Below are 19638 nucleotides of genomic sequence, written 5' to 3'. Positions count from 1 at the left end.
GTTAAGGCACTTGCCTGAAAAGCCAAAGAACCCAGCTTAAATTCCCCAGGACACATATAAGCTCGAGTTTACTGGAAGTGGCCAAAGGCCCTGGAGTGCCCATTCTCTCTATCTGCCCCCCCTCAAATAAATGTATTAAAAATTAAAAAATATATATAAATCAGGAATGAGAAGCCATCAAACAAGCATCATGGAAGTCAGTCCTCCTACTTAAACTTCATCTCCTGTGATTGACAGGCCACTGAAATGCAATTCCTAATATGTAGGGCAATTCAGAGACTGAGCATGTGGAAGCTGGCTAGATACATGGGCAAGCTGGCACTCAACATGAGCATAAGCCAGATAGAAGGCAGTGCCCCAGACAAGGAGGCCAGCAACTCGCCTGAGAGCAGTGATGAGACCACCTTGTCTTGAGTCTAATATTGGCCCCTGAATATGGAAGACAGACCTGCTGTTCCCTCCAAGAATCAGAGCCCTGATAGTGGTATAGCAGCTTCTTCTGTGACCCCATGTCCATCCCAGGCCAGCGAAGGCCAACTTAGAGGCCCCAGAGGCCTCTGTGTCCCCTACTCTGGCAAAGCCCTCTGCACATACCCATAGACTCCACCTACCATACTACGTTACTGTGTTCAACTACACCGTGAAAACAGTGTCGCCACAGGATGCTATTTATTCAGGTGCAAAAGGCTTGAGCGAGCCAGACCCTGTCCACCACATGAGCAGACCCACCAGCATTGCCCCTGCTTTCCAACCCTGGCCTCTGGGCCAAGATATTCTTAATTCTCTTTTAAAAACTTTAAATTTTTTTCTCAGCAAAGGGAGCTGTTTTGCCCCCCCCCCAGCTCCCCCCACATACACCCAGGGTCTCAATCTAGACCAGGCTGACTTGGAACTTACTATGTAGCCCTAAATTGGCTTGAACTCATGGTGATTCTGCTACCTCAGCCTCCTGAGTGCAGGGATTAATGGTGTGCTCTACCAAGCCCAGTTCATTGTTTTCTGTGAAAGCCATTTTATGCATCTATGCAGTTCTATGGTTTCCTGATGGGGCTACACAAATTCATCTTAGGGAAATAATTTTGGTTCAAAACTAACTGACCAGGTATTTGTCCTTTCCATCAAAATAAGTAACACTTAAGGCCCAGGAAATAACTACTGATGATTTGTGTAAAAAAAAAAAAAAAAAAGTTACCTTTGGGCTGAATGGCATAGCAGTTAAGGCAATTGCCTGTGAAGCCTAAGGACCAAGATTTGATTCCCCAGAATCCATGTAAGCTGGATGTACATGGTGGCACATGTGAATGCAGGTTTACTGGACTGACTAGAAGCCCTAGCACACCTGTTCTTTCTCTCTCTCCCTCTCTCTAATAAGTAAATATATATATATTTTCTATTTTTTGAGGTAGGATCTCACTTTAGTCCAGCCTGACCTGGAATTCACTATGGAGCCTCAGGGTGGCCTCGAACTCACAGTGATCCTCCTCCTCTGCCTCCAGACTGCTGAGATTAAAGGCGTGTGCCACCATGTGCCACTATACCCAGCTTGATTTTTTTAGAAGAGTCATCCAAAAGAATGTGTCCATTTGTATAAAAAGGCAAATTTCTTAGGAGAGGTGGCAACATAGTAGATTCACTAGTCATATAGTTTTAAAAGTATTTATTGTTTAATAACTTTCAGTCATCAACTCTATACAGCCACTCTTTCGGTCTGCTTTTTTTTGATCATCCTAAAGGCAGAATATATGCTCTTCTATGGAGAATGCGAAACAATGCTAAAACCAATATATCTGATCAAGACTTTATCAGGTGCTATGTCACTGTGTATATGTGTGTGAGAGTGCTGGTTTGCCACAAGTAAGGTAATATTAGGGTTCCACATTGTAGTCCTTTTTCATGGTCACCGGGACACTCATGGACTTGAAATGCCGCTGCCCATCTAAATACAACATGGACTCTGGAACACAAGAAAGATACCTCTGGAGAAATTTGCAATAGCTGAAACAGTCACACAGAAAACTGTCTATTCAGGAACACTAAGACAGCAATGAACATGAAAAATCAATAACAAGGATGCAGTTGGGGGCTGGGGACATGCAACCATGCCAAGGAGCAGGCCCTGCTCCCTCTGTTTCCTTCGGCTGGACTAGTCTTTCACTACCAGAGGCTGCTTGCAGCTAAAACCAGCCCTGCCTATAACAGCCAGCTAGGAAGAATAGCAAAGGCCACCAGAGGCTAAATGGCATCTTTGGCCTTCAGGTCTATAGGAATTCAAAAGCACAATGCTCTTGGGCTGATAAGCATGGAAGTTCTATGACAATTTAAAAGAAGAGGGCTGGGGATATAGCTCAGTGGTAGAGCACTTGCCTGGCATATGCAAAGCCCTAAGTTCAATCCCTTCTGCCCCAATGAAAGAAATATATATATATATATTGGGCTGGAGAGATTGCTTAGTTGTTGTTACAGGTACTTGTATGAAAAAGAAAAAAAAAACTAACCATAAATATCTTCCTTAATTTAGAAGAAGCAATAATCACTGCTTACCTCCATATGTTTTAGGGAAAACCAAGGGTACTTCATTTTCCGACATGAATGTAAAATGAAAGACATTGGTGGTCATATGCTCTTTATTCTGAAGAGAGGCCACTTCACTATGTACTCTGACTTGAATGTAATTTTTCTGAGTAAAGCATACCTGAAAGGTTATAACACTGTAGTTAGTCGGTTGCATTAGAAAGAGGGAAAAGGCAATCATAAGAGAAATAGTGGATTCAGAACACAGAAACCTCTTTTCTAAGTACAAATGACAAAAAGTTTTTCATCTCTAATGAAACACCTACCTGTGAAGAAAGATAGAGCAATGAGCCAACTTCAACAGGTTTCTGAAACATGATATCATCCACTGTTACCAAAAATGGCCGGGAACCACTAATAGATAAAAGACCAAAAATGGAGTCAACTGCAAAATTCAGATGAACTCAATTTTTACCCCCTAACAATCCAATGAAACAAATTAACAGTGGTCAAAGAATAAATATGGAGAAGAAGGAAATTATTTTATTGGTGACAAATGGTAAGAGATATCACTGTGGCCACAAAGGGCCAAAATCAGTGTTGCTTTTCTCATCTATATATCACTACTACATTTTCTCTATAGGTCTTCAATGGTCTAACAAAGAGCAACAATTTCCAAAAGCAAAGTCAAACCCAGCTGGTATGAGGTCAATATTCATTTTAAATAGCATATTCTTATAGTAGGAATGTAGTTCAGTGGCAGACGCCTTGGGTTCCATCCCTACCAGTACTGAATGAATGAATGAATGGATTAATTCCCAAATATATCTCAACTGGTCCAAAATGTTACTTTTCAGTGGAGTGGTATAAGTTGCTTCTCAGAAGTTAACTGCCTTAAATTTAACTTACCCAAAGCTACAAGCAGTAGCCCATCCAAGTTCATATGCCTTCCTCATAAGAAAACCACCAAAGATCCTATTGAAAATGTTCCGTTCCTATAGGGCATAAATCATAAATTCCAGTTTATGGCTACCCCCATGTACAAAACAAAGAAATTAATGATACTATAGAACAGAGGTCAGTAAAGGTGTGTAAAATTTTGGACATATATTGTAAATCCAAGCTAACCTATTCAGATGTCTCACAAAATTCTAGTACCTGAGGGTGACAAATTTCTAAGCTCTTCAGTTTGGTATTCTCCATCCACACTGCATTAGAGGGCAAAACTCGACTCTGAAAACTTATAGTCCTGTTCAAACAGACATGAATTAAACCCTGTTAATATCATGTTTTCACTACCGAGAAGAATCCATTTGTAAATACTCTCTAGGCAAGTATGGACTGGAAGAAGAGTAAGTGTTGAATGTTTTCTAAACTCAGAGTCTCACCATCTTAACTTACTTTGGATCCAGTGTGCTAAGAAACATATCATGTATGGTGTTCCTCTCCTCAGCACTGGGAGCCATTTTCAGTAATGAAGCGGAGCTAAAGGCAATCCTTCTCCCCTTGTTCACTGCAACAGATGTGAAGAAGGAGCTATGATCAGGAGGGTCACCTCACAGCATCTAAGATTCTTTATAGCCTACAAAGGCAGCATTCCTAACTTTCAAAATCACACAAGAAATTGTATGATCCAAGAAAAGTCTGCAAAGGCCATATAAACTTTTCAGAGAGGAATCAGAGAAGTAGCTCAGTGAGATAGCACTTACCTAGCATGTACAAGGCCCTAGATTCCATCCCCAGCACCAATAGGATTTTGCTTTCAAATGGAAATTACATCAGTTTAGAGCAAGAACACTGGTTATCATCCTGGTCTAGAGCCCTGACTGGCATTTATAGCATTAACATACATTTCCTATCTCACAAAAAATAGTAAGACAAACTGTCTCACTTCATATCATATGATAAATAAAATTGTTCAAAGTGTGAATGCCACAGAACAAAAAATAAGGTATTTTAATGACTATAAATTCTTGGCATGAGTAAGACATTTGATTGATATGAGGGCTCCATATGTAATCTTAATCACTTTTGTAGTATAAATAATATGCTGTTCACTTTTATTTAGTTATAAACAAATTAACATACATTCTCCTTGTCTAAAGAGTTCTTCATCTTCTGGGCTTTCAAGGATGAGTGGATTTACAAATGCAGGCCTAAAGAAAAGAAGAATTTCAGTTTAAGATTTAGGCTTGGTAAGGGTGATGTTTTTCTGATGAACCGGATACCAGCACAAAAGGGAAGGAGATCAACGCAGAGAAAAATCAACTCCTACCAAATCAGAGAGCCAGAGCCTCAGAGGCCCCCAACACCTCAGCACTGAAGCAGACCAAAAATGAACCCAACATAACTCAGGGAAATTTTGCAGAAGAGGGGGCGGAAAGAATGTCAGAGTCACATGTTGGGTCATGATATGCAGAGACATTTATCATCCCAATAACTGTGGGCTAACTGCACAATGCACGACCCATTTACATCAACAAGGAGGGTCCAATGGGAGGGGGTAGATCATGGATGAGCCTAAACAATGGTACCAAACTGCCTGTATTTGCTGAAAAGAAAACTAATAAATTAAATTAAAAAAAAAAGATTTAGGCTTGGTGACTCATGCCTGCAGTATCAGCATTAAGAAGGCTGAGACAGATGGATGTCAAGTTCAAGGTCAACCTCGGCTGGTCAAAAAGCAAGAGATGTGTAATAATTCAAGATGAACAATTGTGCAATGGTTTTAAAGTCTGTGTCTGGAAATGTAGTTCAGTGGTAGAGTGCTTGCCTAATATGAACAATGCCCCTGGGCTCCATGGAAAGACCTGCAAACAAAGAGGTCTTCTTCCATTATTTTAGGTAATGCTTATTGATTGCCTCATAGAAGAACACTGAACAATTAAGGGAGCTGTTTATAGATTTTAAAAAACAAGAGAAAATTCCCACTATGAAAAATGTACAAAGCCAGGCATGGTGGTACACACCTTCAATCCCAGAACTGAGGAGGCAGAGGTAGGAGGATTGCTGTGAATTCAAGTTCACCCTGAAACTACAGAGTGAATTCTAGGTGAGCCTGGACTACAGTGAGACCTGACCTTGAAAAACAAAAACAAACAAAAAAACAAAAACTGTGTAAGTAAATGGCAAGAATGAAGCAATCTTGACTTTCTTTTACAAAGAACAAATGTTCCTAATAAATAAAGTCATGTTGTCCTTGATAGAACTCCAGCTAATAAACGTACAAAAATGACAGAACTTGAGAGCATTTTATACATCCCAAATGAAAATCACTACAGCAATGATCAACTTGACTTTAAAAGACTAGTGGAGAACTATCTAATAACAGGATGACAAAGAACACCCTGTAGGTACTAGAGAATTGAACCTGGGCCATCAGGCTTTGCAAGCAACCACCTTAATGGTTGAGCCATCTCCCCAGCCCATGTAGTTTGTCTTAAAATTGGGTATGGTGATGACAAAAATATGACTATTTTCTTAAATAACTACATCAGTGGACTAGGGATGCACCTCGGTGGTAGAATGCTTGGCTAGTAAGCATGAGCCCTGAGTTTAATCCCCAGCACTGAAAAACAAAACAAAATTCTAAACTGTATTACGATTCTTATGCCTAGCAAATACAGTAACCCTTAATATATTCTAATAATCAGTTCATATTCAGTTTAGTTTTTCCTAAATGTGTATTATTTGCTAAATATATTTTAAAAATTTGCTCAAATCAGCATCCAAAGAAAGTCTGCATATTGTTTACTTTTTAAACTTAAAAAATACATTTATTTATTTGCAAGCAGAGAGAGAGAGAGAGAGAGAGAGAGAGAGAGAGATTGAGGGAGAAAGAGAATGAGGATGGGTGTACCAGGGCCTCTTGTAAGCAAACTCTAGATATAGGTGCCACTGTGTATCTGACTATACATGGGTACTGAGGGATTGAACCCAGGCTGGCAGGCTTTGTAAGCAAGGGCCTTGAACCACTGAGATATTTCCCCAGTACATGCTTTGTAAAAATGTTTTATTGACAACTTCTATACCTATAGACAATATATTATGATTATAGTTCCCTCTCACTATGTTCCCTTTCCCCCTTTCTGAATCCCATACACACAGAATCCATTCTTTCCAATTCCTGGCATCTGGAGTTTGTTTGCAGTGGCAAGGGACCCTGGACTGCCCATATTCTCTCTCTCTCGCTCTCTCTCTCCTTTAAATAAATATATAATAATTTTATAAAGATATACTAAGGGCCAGGTGTTGTGGTGCACACCTATAATGTCAGCACACAGGAGACAAAAGCAGGAGAATTGGGAGTCAGTGGCCAATCTGGCCTACATAGTGAATTCAAGACCCTATCTCAAAAACAAAGCCAGAGCTGGATATGGTGTTGCATGTCTTTAATCCCAGCACTTGGAAGGCAGAAGTAGGAGGAGCACCCTGTGAGTTTGAGGCCACCCTAAGATTACATAGTGAATTCCAGGTCAGCCTGGGCTAGAGCAAGACCCTACTCGGAAAACAAACAAACAAATAAAAAAATCCAGGATGGTGGTGCACACCTGTAATACCAGGACTTGGGAAGTGGAGGCAGGAGGATGGGGAATTTAAGGCTGTACTCATGTAGTAGTTTGAATGGATGGCCCCCAATATATTCAGGACTCTATACTTAAGTTTGTAATTTATATTTCCAGCTACCTGGAAATATAAATTAAGCATGTGTCACCATGGGTGGATTCTAGGGTCCAGTCCTAAGGTGTGGGGACAGATTTGGAATTCCAGTCTAAACATGCAAAATGCCGGTACTTTGCCTTGAGTTCCTAAGTGTGTTTGCTTGTGGAGCTAGTGTGGCTTGTGGCTTTCTCTCTCTCTGCTTGGTCCTGTGAAAGTGGGCCAACTTCTGCCATTATGGAACTTCTCCTGGATCTGTAAGTTTAAAATAAATTTCCTTCTTCTAGAACTGTGTCTGGTCTAGATGTTCATCCTAGCAGCCTGAAACTGTCTATTGCATCTCAGATACACAGTTAGTTCGAGTCCAGTCTTGGCTAACTGAGATCCCATCCCTAAACAAAAAATCATGACAGGGCCGGGCATGATGGCGCATGCCTTTAATCCCAGCACTCGGGAGGCAGAGGTAGGAGGATTACTGTGAGTTTGAGGCCACCCTGAGACTACATAGTGAATTCCAGGTCAGCCTGGGCTAGAGTGAGACCCTACCTCAAAAACCAACAACAGGGCTGGAGAGATGGCTTAATGGTTAAGTGGTTAAGCCTAAGGACCCCGGGACCCACATTAGCCAGATGCACAAGGGGGCGCATGCGTCTGGAGTTCGTTTGCAGTGGCTGGAGGCCTTGGCGCACTCATTCTCTCTCCCTCTCTATCTGCCTCTTTCTCTATCTGTCACTCTCAAATAAATAAATAAAAATAAACCAAAAAATTAAAAAAACAACAACAAAAAATCATGACATACTATAGAGATTTAACAAGGAAAACATCATGATATTTGCATTAAATATATTCTAGGAGTCCACCAGTTAAAGGCATTTGCTTGTATAGCCTGCCAGCAAGGACAGATGCAAAAAGGTGGCCAGACTCAGGGAACATTGTAGAAGAGGAGGTGGAAAGATTGTAAGTACTGAGTGGGTAGGATACCTCAAGACATGGTATCCAGGCTACCCCACAGAGACGGACTGAGGTCTTCATGACCCCACAGTGAATATCATAACCCACTGAAGAGTGGCCCCAGGGCAATGTGAACAGGTGTGAGGGGTAAAATAATATAACCTGTTATGATAATACTATATATATATTTAAATTTAAAAGGTGCAATTTGTATATATTAACAGATAAAATATTTCACATTTTAAAAAGATGACTACACTCACTACATTTATAGTTCAAATATCATTATGTGTAAGATTTGTTTTAAAATACATATTTTCTTTTTTAAAAAAAAAGGAATCTGGGCATGGTGGCACACACCTTTAATAGCAGCACACAGAAGGTAGGATCTGTGACCTTTTGCAGGACAAACAAGGAGTCTGAATCTGGCGGAGGAGAAAGACAGCTCAAAACTCTAAACTCTGCACTTTGTAGATGAAACAGTTGGGATCTAGAACTGTGTGTGACTGGGACCCAAGGGCAAAGGTCACAGAGATAGGAGGATCGCCATGAGTTCAAGGCCAACCTGAGACTACATAGTGAATTCCAGGTCAGCCTGAGCTAGAGTGAGACTCTATCTCAAACAAAACAAAACAGAACAAAAAAAGGAATTCGGCAAAAATGTTACAGTTAAATCTGTTAAGTCTAGGTGATAGGTACATGCAAATTAATTATAACTTTATCTCTAGTTTTATGTTGAAATTCTCCAAAATAATTATGAAAATATCAATTACCCTTTATTTTCAGAATCACGAGCCACCATTACAAACGTTGCCTCCAAAACAGGACAAAATTCATCACCATGCAGCTAGAGAAGAAAGGGGAAAAATGTAGACATAAGAAATGCATTTACTGGGGAAGACCTGCAACTCTGACAGCATTTATGCTTTGACAAAGTTTGAAAATAAAAGCAGACAAGTGCATTCATTAATCACCTTGGCTGGGATAGCCCTAGGCTCTGAGATGGCAGGACAAACAAGGAGTCTGAATCTGGCAGAGAAAGGCAGCTCAAAACCCTCAACTCTGCACTCTGTAGACGTGACACTTGGGATCTGGAACTGTGTGTGAATGGAACCCAAGGGCAAAGGTCACAGAGCAACTTTCTGCATCAGCACTGAACTTACTGTACTGCACAGAATCCGGGCTTTCCTCAGGGCCCCCCCTTCACCCTAACAACACATGCACCAGAGTGGATCCCCACTGTACACACAGCATGGGTACTTTCATAGCACTGCAGCATGCCAACTGGCAACATGTGTTTATACTTCCTTAGCTGAGCACAGGAACTCCCAAGAAGGGATAAAAATCAGTGATGATTCTGTGGTGAAATGAAATATTCACCATGCACAGGCCTTCAAGGTTTTCAGATGTTCTCTTACTTTCTAGAAGTTTGTACTTCCAGGAAGGTCATATCATAAAGAAAAAGCAGTAATGAAAGCTTTTTATAACCTGAGAGCACATTCAGTTCCTTCCTCAATAGCTGATATCACTGCTGGTTCAGGCTCTTACTGCCAACCCCCATCAACTGTGATAACAGTTTCACCAATCTTACTATACCCCTGCCCTGTTCAAACCTTCCAGTACTGTCTCCTTTTTTCTGGCACCTGGGCTAATCCTGTTTTCTCAGCACAGAAAGCTTTTTTTTTTTTTTTTTGGTTTTTCAAGGTATGGTCTCACTCTAGTCCAGGCTGACTTGGAATTAACTCTGTAGTCTCAGGGTGGCCTTGAACTCATGGCAATCCTCATACCTCTGCCTCCCGAGTGCTAGGATTAAAGGCGTGTGCCACCACACCCAGCTCTAGAAAGCCTTTTCAACAAGTGCAGGATTGCTCTTTGGCTTTCACAAACACTGCCCATGTGCCTGTACATATTTCTCTAGCCATAGCTAGCTAACAACTGAGATGGGCGGAAGTGCAGTCATCTGTGGATGGACACCTAGACACTACACCTTTGCTTGATGCCTTCTTGTGGGCCTCATGCTCCACTGCCCAAACCCTTGTCCCCAGGCCAAGTTCATGAAGCCTTCCCCTGAGAATAGATCTCAGTGAAAGATTAGATAGATAAATAGGTAGACAGACAGATGAACAGAAGGAAGGAAGGAAGGAAAGGGGGAAGGAAAGAAGGGAGGGAAAAAGTTGGGGAATTCAGAGGGGAGACAAATTATCAAAGTAGCAGCTTCAACCTTCCCAAAGCTAACATTTCCACAAGCAATCCTCAAAGTGTTTAACATTGCTTACTTAGAAACAACTGGAAGAGCAGCTCAAGTTCAAACAAAGGAGTTCTCTTTTCCCTTCCTCACTTTCCCCCAACTGAAGAGTCCTATAAAGCCCACTATCTGAAATCTTAGGTTGGCTGTGCTCTGCTCTTGAGAGTCAGTCCTGGCAGTTCGTGTTTTTCCCAAATAAAAGCTTTTATCTTTGACTCAGTGGTTTGCATGGTCTTGGTCACTCCTGAACCTTACACTGACCACAAAGCTAAAGGGTGAACTGACAACAATAAATTCAATTAGCTACACCTTCTTGGTTGAAAGCTAAAAAGCTAAAAGGCAAACTCACAGAAATCAATTCCATTAGCTATCTCCTATCTCAAAAACCCATCCAGAGTTGGGCCACACAGAGTAGCCTTTAACTGAATGTAAAGTTACAACCAGGCTGGAGAGATGGCATCATGGCTAAGGCCTGCGAAGCCTGAGGACCCACGTTCAATTCCCCAGGACCATTTAAGCCAGATGCACAAGGTGGCCCATGCATCATGCTTGCAGTGGCAGGATGCCCTGGCATATCCATTCTCTCTCTTTGTATCTTTCTGCCTCTTTCCCTCTCTCTCTCAAAGAAATAAATAAAAATAAAATATTAAAAAAGAGACAGTTTGAGCAGAAGGATCTTGTGGGGGTAGATAATGCTGTACCTAGAAGCCATAGGTTGTTAAAGAAAAATCCCAATGGAGATATTGTTCAATGGTTAAAGGCACTGCCTTGCAAAGCCTACTATTATGGGTTTGATTCCCTAGTAGCTATGTAAACCAAGCACACAAAGTGGTTCATGCATCTGAAATTTGTGTGCAGTGGTGGCAAGAGACCCTGGCATGCCCATTCTCTCTCTCATATACATACATACATACATACATACACACACCCACACACACCTACATACATACACACAATAAAATAACAAAAGGGCTGGAGAGATGGCTTAGCGGTTGAGCGCTTGCCTGTGAAGCCTAAGGACCCCGGTTCGAGGCTCGGTTCCCCAGGTCCCACGTTAGCCAGATGCACAAGGGGACGCACGCGTCTGGAGTTCATTTGCAGAGGCTGGAAGCCCTGGCGCGCCCATTCTCTTTCTCTCCCTCTATCTGTCTTTCTCTCTGTGTCTGTCGCTCTCAAATAAATAAATAAAAATTAAAAAAATAAAATAAAATAACAAAAGATTTAAAAACCCCAATGCCAAGGGTGAGGTGCCTCCCAGTGAGTTGTTCATCAGGAAGATCCCTGTAGACCCCAAACCAATACAGGCTATTGCCAAAGCTCCTGGTTGTCCACCAGAACTAGATGGTAAGACTCTATTGCTTAAGACACCACATGCTTCAGTTGTAACACGCTGAGAAATCAAGCTAGAACTGAGCTAGAACCTTTATCTCTGATGACTAGCTGTCATAGTGCTGGAAAGTACTATGCAGCTTGCTGGGGGAAACTAGTCATCAACAGTCTTAACCCTGTAAGCACACAACTGGCCAGCCAGGCAAGATGAGCCTACGAGTACAACAGCAGCATGTTGTCTGTTATGGGTATAACCAACTGCTCTCTGATTGGACTTGAGGCACACTCCACAGAAAGGAATCTATACCTAATATGAAAACCTAGTCAAAAGTCTGTGGCTGGGAAGTTCATAAACCCTAGAGGGGAAGCTATTACTATTGTTTAGCTAAATGGGTATCTTATGCCTACTAAGTTGCCCTCTAAATATTTACATTTTATGCCAATGTATTAGTGCCACTCTCCCTTCTGGTTAAAGAAGTTTCTGCTTTCAGATGGTGGTGACTGCTAGGAAGATTCAAAACTCATCAAAGTGCTGAGAAAAAGTGGCAGTTGAGTGTTTAGCACTAAATGAGACATCTTTATCACAGTCTCCAAGGCTCAGGGACCACAGTGGAAGAGGTGGTGGAAAGAATATAAGAAACAAAGGGTAGGAAGGAATGCTTTGGAATGCCATTTCGTAGGCACAAAATGGCCAGTGCCTTCATGATCTCACAGCAGCTGTCATTACCTGACCTGCATAATACTGGGCCTATCAACATGTCATGGAGGATGGAAGGCAAAACAAAATGACAAAAATAAAAGAGGGACTAGTTGTAAAGAAGAACAGGTTCAGTGGACGGGGTATGGAGAAGGGAACAGAGGAAGGTGTAGAGGGGACTCATGATCAGGATATATTGTGTATATGAATGAAGGTTGTCAATAAAACCTTTCAAAATACTTAGGGATTAGGCTTAGGGATTTTCCAACTCTGAAATCCACTCCATGAGGAGTCTATGTTCTCTCTGCTTTCTTTTTCTCTTACTTTGAAAAAAGCTTTATCTTTTAAACCCTTTACTGAAAATGAGGTGGCTCATATATATAACCCTAGCACTTGAGAGGCTGAAGAAGGAGAATCACCACAAGTTCAAGACTTGCCCGGGATACCAAATAAGACCCTTCCTCAAAAAAAGGACTGGAGCCAGGCATGGTGGTGCACACTTTTAATCCCAGCACTTGGGAGGCAGAGGTAGGATGATTGCCATGAGTTTGAGGACACCCTGAGACTACATAGTGAATTCCAAGTCAGCCTGGGCAAAAGCGAGACCCTACCTCAATAAAAAAAAAAAAAAATCAATCAATAAATACGAACTGGAGAGATAGCTCAGTGTTTTAAAGGTAGTTCCCATGTAAGCATGAGGGCCAGAGGGGTTCTAAGACTACCAGAGTTCAAAATTCCAAATCCCACATAAAATAGCCAGGCATAACCACACTCACCTATAACCCCTGTCCCACAAGGGAAGAGAGACTCAAGAAATATTGGGACCCTGCAATCTCCAGAATCAGCAAAAAAAAGAGACTCCAGCTCAAAACAAGACCAGGTGGAAGAGCAATGGAAGGGAAACACCCAACATTCCACTCCAGCCACCTTAAGTGAGAGATCCTCCCACCACTGCAGGAAAGCATATGGGGCACCACAAAGGGACACACACACAAATGCACCATAACACACACACACACATGCAAACATTAAAGTAAGTAAACATTTTTATGTTTTTTGGGTTTGTTTTTTTTTTTTGGTTTTTCCAGGTAGGGTTTTGCTCTAGCCCTGCTAACCTGGAATTCACTATGTAGTCTCAGGGTGGCCTTGAACTCACAGCAATCCTCTTACCTCAGCATCCCAAGTGCTGGGATTAAAGTTATGCACCACCACGGCCCAACATTTTTTTGGGGGGTGGGTTCAAGGTAGGGTCTCACTCTGGTCCAGGCTGACCTGGAATTAACTCTGTAGTCTCAGGGTGGCCTTGAACTCACGGCGATCTACCTGCCTCTGCCTCTGCCTCCTGAGTGCTGGGGTTAAAGGCGTGTGCCACCACACCCGGCTGGCCAACATTTTTTTTTAAAAGGAGTTTAACTTGGGGATGGTGGTGCATATCTTTAATTCCAGTACTGGAGAAACAGGTAGGAGGATGGCCATGAGTTTGAGACTAGCTTGGGCTAGAGTGAGACCCTGCCTCAAAAAAAGAGAAAGAAAAAAAATCTGGGTATGGTAGTGCATGCCTTTAATTTCAGCACGTAGAAAGCTGTAGTAAGAGGATCACTAAGTGTTGGAGTTCTAGGTCAGCCTGGGCTAGAGTGGGACCATGGTTCAAAAACAAAATATAAAAGGGAGCCTATGTTTTATCAAGATAATTACTTTGTTGTTTTTGTTGAGTTCATTAAGCTCTTAACCACTTAGGAAACTAGGTCTTTACAAAATCTGGATTTAATTGTCTGTTTTAAACTTTTCTTAAATATGCACTTTATAATTTGTTAAATAAACAACTATTATGTTTGACCTGGGTGTGATGGTGCATGCCTTTAACCCCAGCACTTGGGAGGCAGAGGTAGGAGGATCGCCGTGAGTTCAAGGCCACCTTGAGACTCCATAGTGAATTCCAGGTCAGCCTTGGCTAGAGTGAGACCCTACCTCAAAAACAAACAAACAAACAAAAAGGCAAATAAAATAAAATAAAATAAACAACTATTATTTTAGGTTACTATGATACAGTTAAGAATATATATATATGTATATATATATCTCTTTATATGAATAAAAAAGTATGTATCTCTAAGAGCTAAAAGTGCTATTTATCTAAATGCAATACAAAAGTTGAAATGGAAACCCACAACTAAGTCTTCAAGACTGATAAGAGGAAAATGAGGCTGAGGAATCAATGTTTTGGCCCTTGTCCTACAAAGTCAACCAGGATACAGAGGAAAACAGGGCCCCTCTAAAATAGCCCTACAACTCCAGTAAGTCCCCTTTCCTTGCCCTCAGAGAAGCCATGGGGATCCCAGAGGTTGGACTTTCATTGGTGCACATTCTGCAGAGAAGACTAAAGGAGGAAATGCTCCTTGTCTTTCTAGGGACGCCACATGGTCAACAAGACCTATCCCAGCATCTCAGATGGCACAACTGGTAAAGGAAAAACAAAAGGACCCAGGGGGTCCCTCCTAAGTCCCTAAGAGTAACTTCCAAAGGGCCTCAATTTATCATGAAAGTAGATAGTTTTGAGCTGGAGAAATGACTTAGTGGTTAAGGCACTTGCCTTCAAAGCCAAAGGACCTAGGTTTGATTCCCCAGGACCCCTGTTAGCCATATGCACAAGGTAGTGCATGCATCTGGAGTTCTTTTTTTTTCTTTTGGATGAAAATATTTTATTTATTTTTTTAAATTTTTATTAACATTTTCCATGATTATAAAATATATCCCATGGTAATTCCCTCCCTTCCCACCCCCACACTTTCCCATTTGAAATTCCATTTGGAGTTCTTTTTATTTAATCTTTTTTTATTTTATTTTATTTTTTTCTTTTTTTCATTTTAAATGGTATATTTTTATTACACAGTGAGGCATGAATTTATTTTCAGTGTAAGTATATAAAAATAAACATCAAAGTCCCCTGTGATCATCACCCTCAATGCCATTTCTCCTCCTCAGGATAAATTGTGCAGCAATATTTGTCATGGTAGGTTTGGGTGTGCTGCAATAATAAACATTTTCAAGGTCTCTGTACTTTTTTTTTTTTCAGAGGTAGGGTCTCGGTCTAGCCCAGGCTGATTTGAAATTCACTACATAGTCTCAGGGTGGCCTCGAACTCACGGCGATCCTCCTACCTCTGCCTCCCGAGTGCCGGGATTAAAGGCATGTATCCCCATGCTGGGCAAGGTGTCTGTATTTTTTTTTTATTTTTATTAACATTTTCCATGATTATAAAATATATCCCATGGTAATTCCCTCCCTCCCCACCCCCACACTTTCCCATTTGAAATTCCATTTGGAGTTCTTTTTATTTAATCTTTTTTTATTTTTTATTTTATTTTATTTTTTTCTTTTCACAATTTTTATTAACATTTTCCATGATTATAAAAAAAAAATATCCCATGGTAATACCCTCCCTCCCCCCCTCATCTGGAGTTCTTTTGCAGGGGCTGGCGGCCCTGGCATGCCCATTCTGTCTGTCTGTCTGTCTGTCTGTCTGTCTGTCTGTCTCTCTCTCTCTCTCTCTCTCTGTTTCTCTCTTTCTTAAATAAATAAATATATTTTAAAGTACAGTTTTAAACACCAAACTAAAAAATATAACAGCAAAAATTGGACTAATGCAGAGCAAAAGAAGCTTGACTAAATCTAAAACAGGAAATAAAAACACAAAAAAATTTTAAAATGTAAAAAGGGACTGAGTGCTATGCCAGCTATCAGGATCTACTCATATAGATACTCTTAAACAGTATTCAGGAAAAATGGTAATAAATACCAGTAATTTCTGACCATTACCGTGGTGTTTTTAACTGATAGCCATAAAAAGTCCACATTACTACTCTCAGTAGCTCTTCTAAAATTATAAATGTCAACACTTCTTAGTATATTATCATCATATATATATATATATATTTTGGTTTTTCGAGGTAGGGTCTCACTTTAGCTCAGGCTGATCTGGAATTGTCTATGTACTCTCAGGGGGGCCCCGAACTCACGGTGATCCTCCTACCTCTGCCTCCCAAGTACTGGGATTAAAGGCGTGCGCCACCACACCCAGCTCCATCATATTATTACTTATACATCTTCTAAGTAATGGCCACTTAATATATATGATATATGTTCCTGGCCCTCTTATCTCAATCCTAAAACTTTCTTCTGGCACTTTCTACTTTTCCTATCTTAACTGTTTTTGGTGCATATATTCAGTCACCTTAAGTGAGAGACAATCCCCTCCCTCCCCCACCCCCCAGGATAGGACAGTAACATCTAGTCCTGATCAAAACTCAGCTTCACTATACTTTTTTTTTAAATGGGGCTGGAGTGATGCTCAGTGGTTAAAGGCATTTGCTTGGAAATCCTGATGACCCAGGATAGATTACCCAGTAAACACATAGAGCCAGAGGCACAAAGTGACCCATGTGTTTAGTTTGTTTTCAGAGACAGGAAGCTCCTACCATGCTCATGCTAATTCTCTCTGTGTGTCTCTGCCTCTTTCTCTCAAATAAATAACAATATTTTTATTTATTTATTTATTTGAGAAAGAGAGAATGGGCATGCCAGGGCCTCTAGCCATCGCAAATGAACTCCAGACATATGTCACCTTGTGCATTCAGCTTACATGTGCACTGGGGAATCAAACTTAGGTCTTTAGGCTTCACAGGCTTTGCCCTAACCTCTGAGTCCTGTCTTTAGCCCCCCAAGATATTTTTAATGACTTAAAGCAATATAATTCTACAATTAGATTTTCTTTACAAGAAAGACAAACTGGGGCCTGGAGAGATTGCTCAGCAGTTAAGGCACTTCCCTGCAAAGACTAAGGACCCGAGTTCAATTCCCCAGCACCCACGTAGCTCCAGATATACAAGGTGGTACATCTGTCTTGAGTTTGCTTGCAGTGGCTAGAGGCCCTGGCGTCCCCATTCTTTCTTTCTATCTGCCTCATTCTTTTTCTCTCTCTGTCTCTTTCAAATAAGTTTAAAAAAAGATATTTAAAAAAAAAAAAGACAAATGGAACCCCAGCACACAGGAGGCTGAGGTAGGAGGATTACTATAAATTTGAGGTCACCCTTAAGACTACATAGTGAATTCCAGGGCAGCCTGGGCTACAGTGAAACCCTACCTCAAAAAAAGAAGACAAATGGAAACTAGAGAGATGGCTCAATGGTTAAATGTTTGTGCTTGCAAAGCCTGAGTGTCTGGGTTCAATTCCCTGGTACCCACATAAAGCCAGATGAACAAGGTGGTTCAGGCACCTGGAGTTCATCTGCAGTGGAAGGAGGCCCTGGCATGGCCATTCTCATTCTCTGTTTCCCTCCCCCACTCTCTCTGCTTGCAAATAAATAAATAAAATATTTTTTAAAAAAAGATAAAAAGGGCAGGCTGGAGAGATGGCTTAGTAATTAAGGTGCTTACCTGCAAAGTCAAATGACCCAGGTTTGATTCCCCAGTACCCATGTAAGCCACATGCAAAAGGTGGCACATGCATCTGGAGTTCTTTTGCAGAAGCTGGAGGCCCTGGCATATCCATTCTCTCAATCCTTCTCTTTTTTTTCTCTCTCTCTTCCTTAAATAAATATTTTTTTAAAAAAAATTAAAAAGACAAAATGGTCTGAGATACTTGTGTCTTTATATCAGAACCCAAAGTTATTGGGATTTACAAGACTTGCTGTGTTCATGTGCCCCTAGGAAACAAAAGAGATCCCTTAAAGGATATATTACTAGACACCTGTGGAAGGTTACTAAACACCCCCAGCAGGCAACTAGAGGAATTCATTAAACAGCCTAAATCCTGGACAAAGTAAGAAGGTACTAGAGGCAATGCTTGCTACCCTTGTGAGAAACTAGATCACCGAAACTGCCCTCAGTGGGGGTTTTAAAAACCAGGCCTGGGCTGGATTTGAACTCATATTCAAATCTCCAGGTCTCATGTAGCCAGACACACAGTGATACAAGTGCACAATGTCGCACATGCTCCACAGTGGGGCACACACATCTGGAGTTTTTTTGAAGGAGGCTGAAGGTCATGGTGTTCCCATTCTCTCTCTGTCTCTTTCTCTCTCTCTCTCTCAAAAATAAAAATAAAAACCAGGGCTTTGGGGCTGGAGAGATGGCTTAACGGTTAAAGCATTTGTCTGTAAAGCCAGAGGATGCTGCTTCGATTCCCCAGGACCCATGTAAGCTAGATGCACAAGAGGGTGCATGCATCTGGAGTCTGTTTGCAGTGGCTGGAGGCCCTGGCACACCCATTCTCTCTCTCTCTCCCTCTCTCTCTCTCTCTCTCTCTCTCTCTCTGTCTCTCTCTCTCTCTCTCTCCCCCCTATCTTTCTTTCTCTCACTCTCAAATAAATAATTATGTAAATAAATAAAATTAATTTTAAAAAACAAGGCCTTGACCCTCTGTAAAGAAGTACTTAAATAAAATATATCCCTCCCTCCCTCTGAAGGGAAAGACCTTCAGCTTCAATAATCAATCCTCTTGAGGATGAAAGCTGTCTGAATTTTTTGGTAAAGTTCCTTCAAACAACTAGAGGTAATCACTGAGATGACTTGGATATGGCTGATATGAAGCTTATAGGGTTAGTTATAATGTCTCATTCTGGACCCTTCTCCAAACTTTAGAGTCATGAGGCCAAATAAAAGGTTGTTAAAAGGATTCAGGGATCTTACCACTTAGGAAGAGATGCTTTAGATCATTTTTATTGTTCCTTGTTTGTTTAAGACCATCTTTCATGTAACTGAAACTTGCTTGCCTTGAACTAGCTATGAACCAAGGATGATTTTGAACTGCTGATCCTTGTGTTCACCTCCTAAGTGCTAGGATTACAGAATTATAGGAACCATACCCAGCTGCTCTTTTTATTTTATTTTTTTTTCGAGGTAGGGTCTTACACTAGCCCAGGCTGACCTGGAATTCATTATGTAGTCTCAGGATGCCTTGAACTCACAGTGATCCTTCTACCTCAGCTTCACGAGTGCAGGGATTATAGGCATGTACAATCATGCTCCCAGCTGCTCTTGATCAGTTAACAAAAATTATATATATAAGCAAAATTCAGGGCTGGAGAGATGACATAGCAGTTAAGGCACTTGCCTGCAATGTCTAAGGACCACGGTTTGATTCCCCAGTACCCATGTAAAACCAGATATACAAGGTGGCTGGAGTTGGTTCTGGAGTTGGTTTGCAGTGGCTGGAGGCCCTGATGTGCCCATTCTCTCTCCCTCCATC

General features: G+C 41.2%; 1 protein-coding gene across 3 annotated transcripts in view; it reads right to left on the bottom strand.

Annotated features, from left to right (window-relative positions):
* Window positions 1-1642: 1642 nt before the first annotated feature.
* Window positions 1643-19638, bottom strand: part of Acot9 (acyl-CoA thioesterase 9) — a 69052-nt gene continuing 51056 nt past the window's right edge. For all 3 annotated transcript variants that reach the window (XM_045140978.1, XM_045140979.1, XM_045140980.1), the window contains 8 exons: window positions 8895-8968; window positions 4600-4667; window positions 3913-4024; window positions 3670-3760; window positions 3421-3506; window positions 2838-2925; window positions 2542-2692; window positions 1643-1954 (listed from right to left, as the gene is read on the bottom strand). In XM_045140978.1, the coding sequence (XP_044996913.1) occupies window positions 1866-1954; window positions 2542-2692; window positions 2838-2925; window positions 3421-3506; window positions 3670-3760; window positions 3913-4024; window positions 4600-4667; window positions 8895-8968 (759 nt within the window). In that variant the 3' untranslated portion in view covers window positions 1643-1865. The remainder of the gene's footprint in view (window positions 1955-2541; window positions 2693-2837; window positions 2926-3420; window positions 3507-3669; window positions 3761-3912; window positions 4025-4599; window positions 4668-8894; window positions 8969-19638) is intronic.

Source organism: Jaculus jaculus, chromosome X, assembly GCF_020740685.1.
Source record: "Jaculus jaculus isolate mJacJac1 chromosome X, mJacJac1.mat.Y.cur, whole genome shotgun sequence".
In the NCBI taxonomy this organism is placed as follows: domain Eukaryota; kingdom Metazoa; phylum Chordata; class Mammalia; order Rodentia; family Dipodidae; genus Jaculus; species Jaculus jaculus.
The sequence above is the reverse complement of the archived record's forward strand: the minus strand, read 5'-3'. Positions and strand labels throughout refer to the sequence as shown.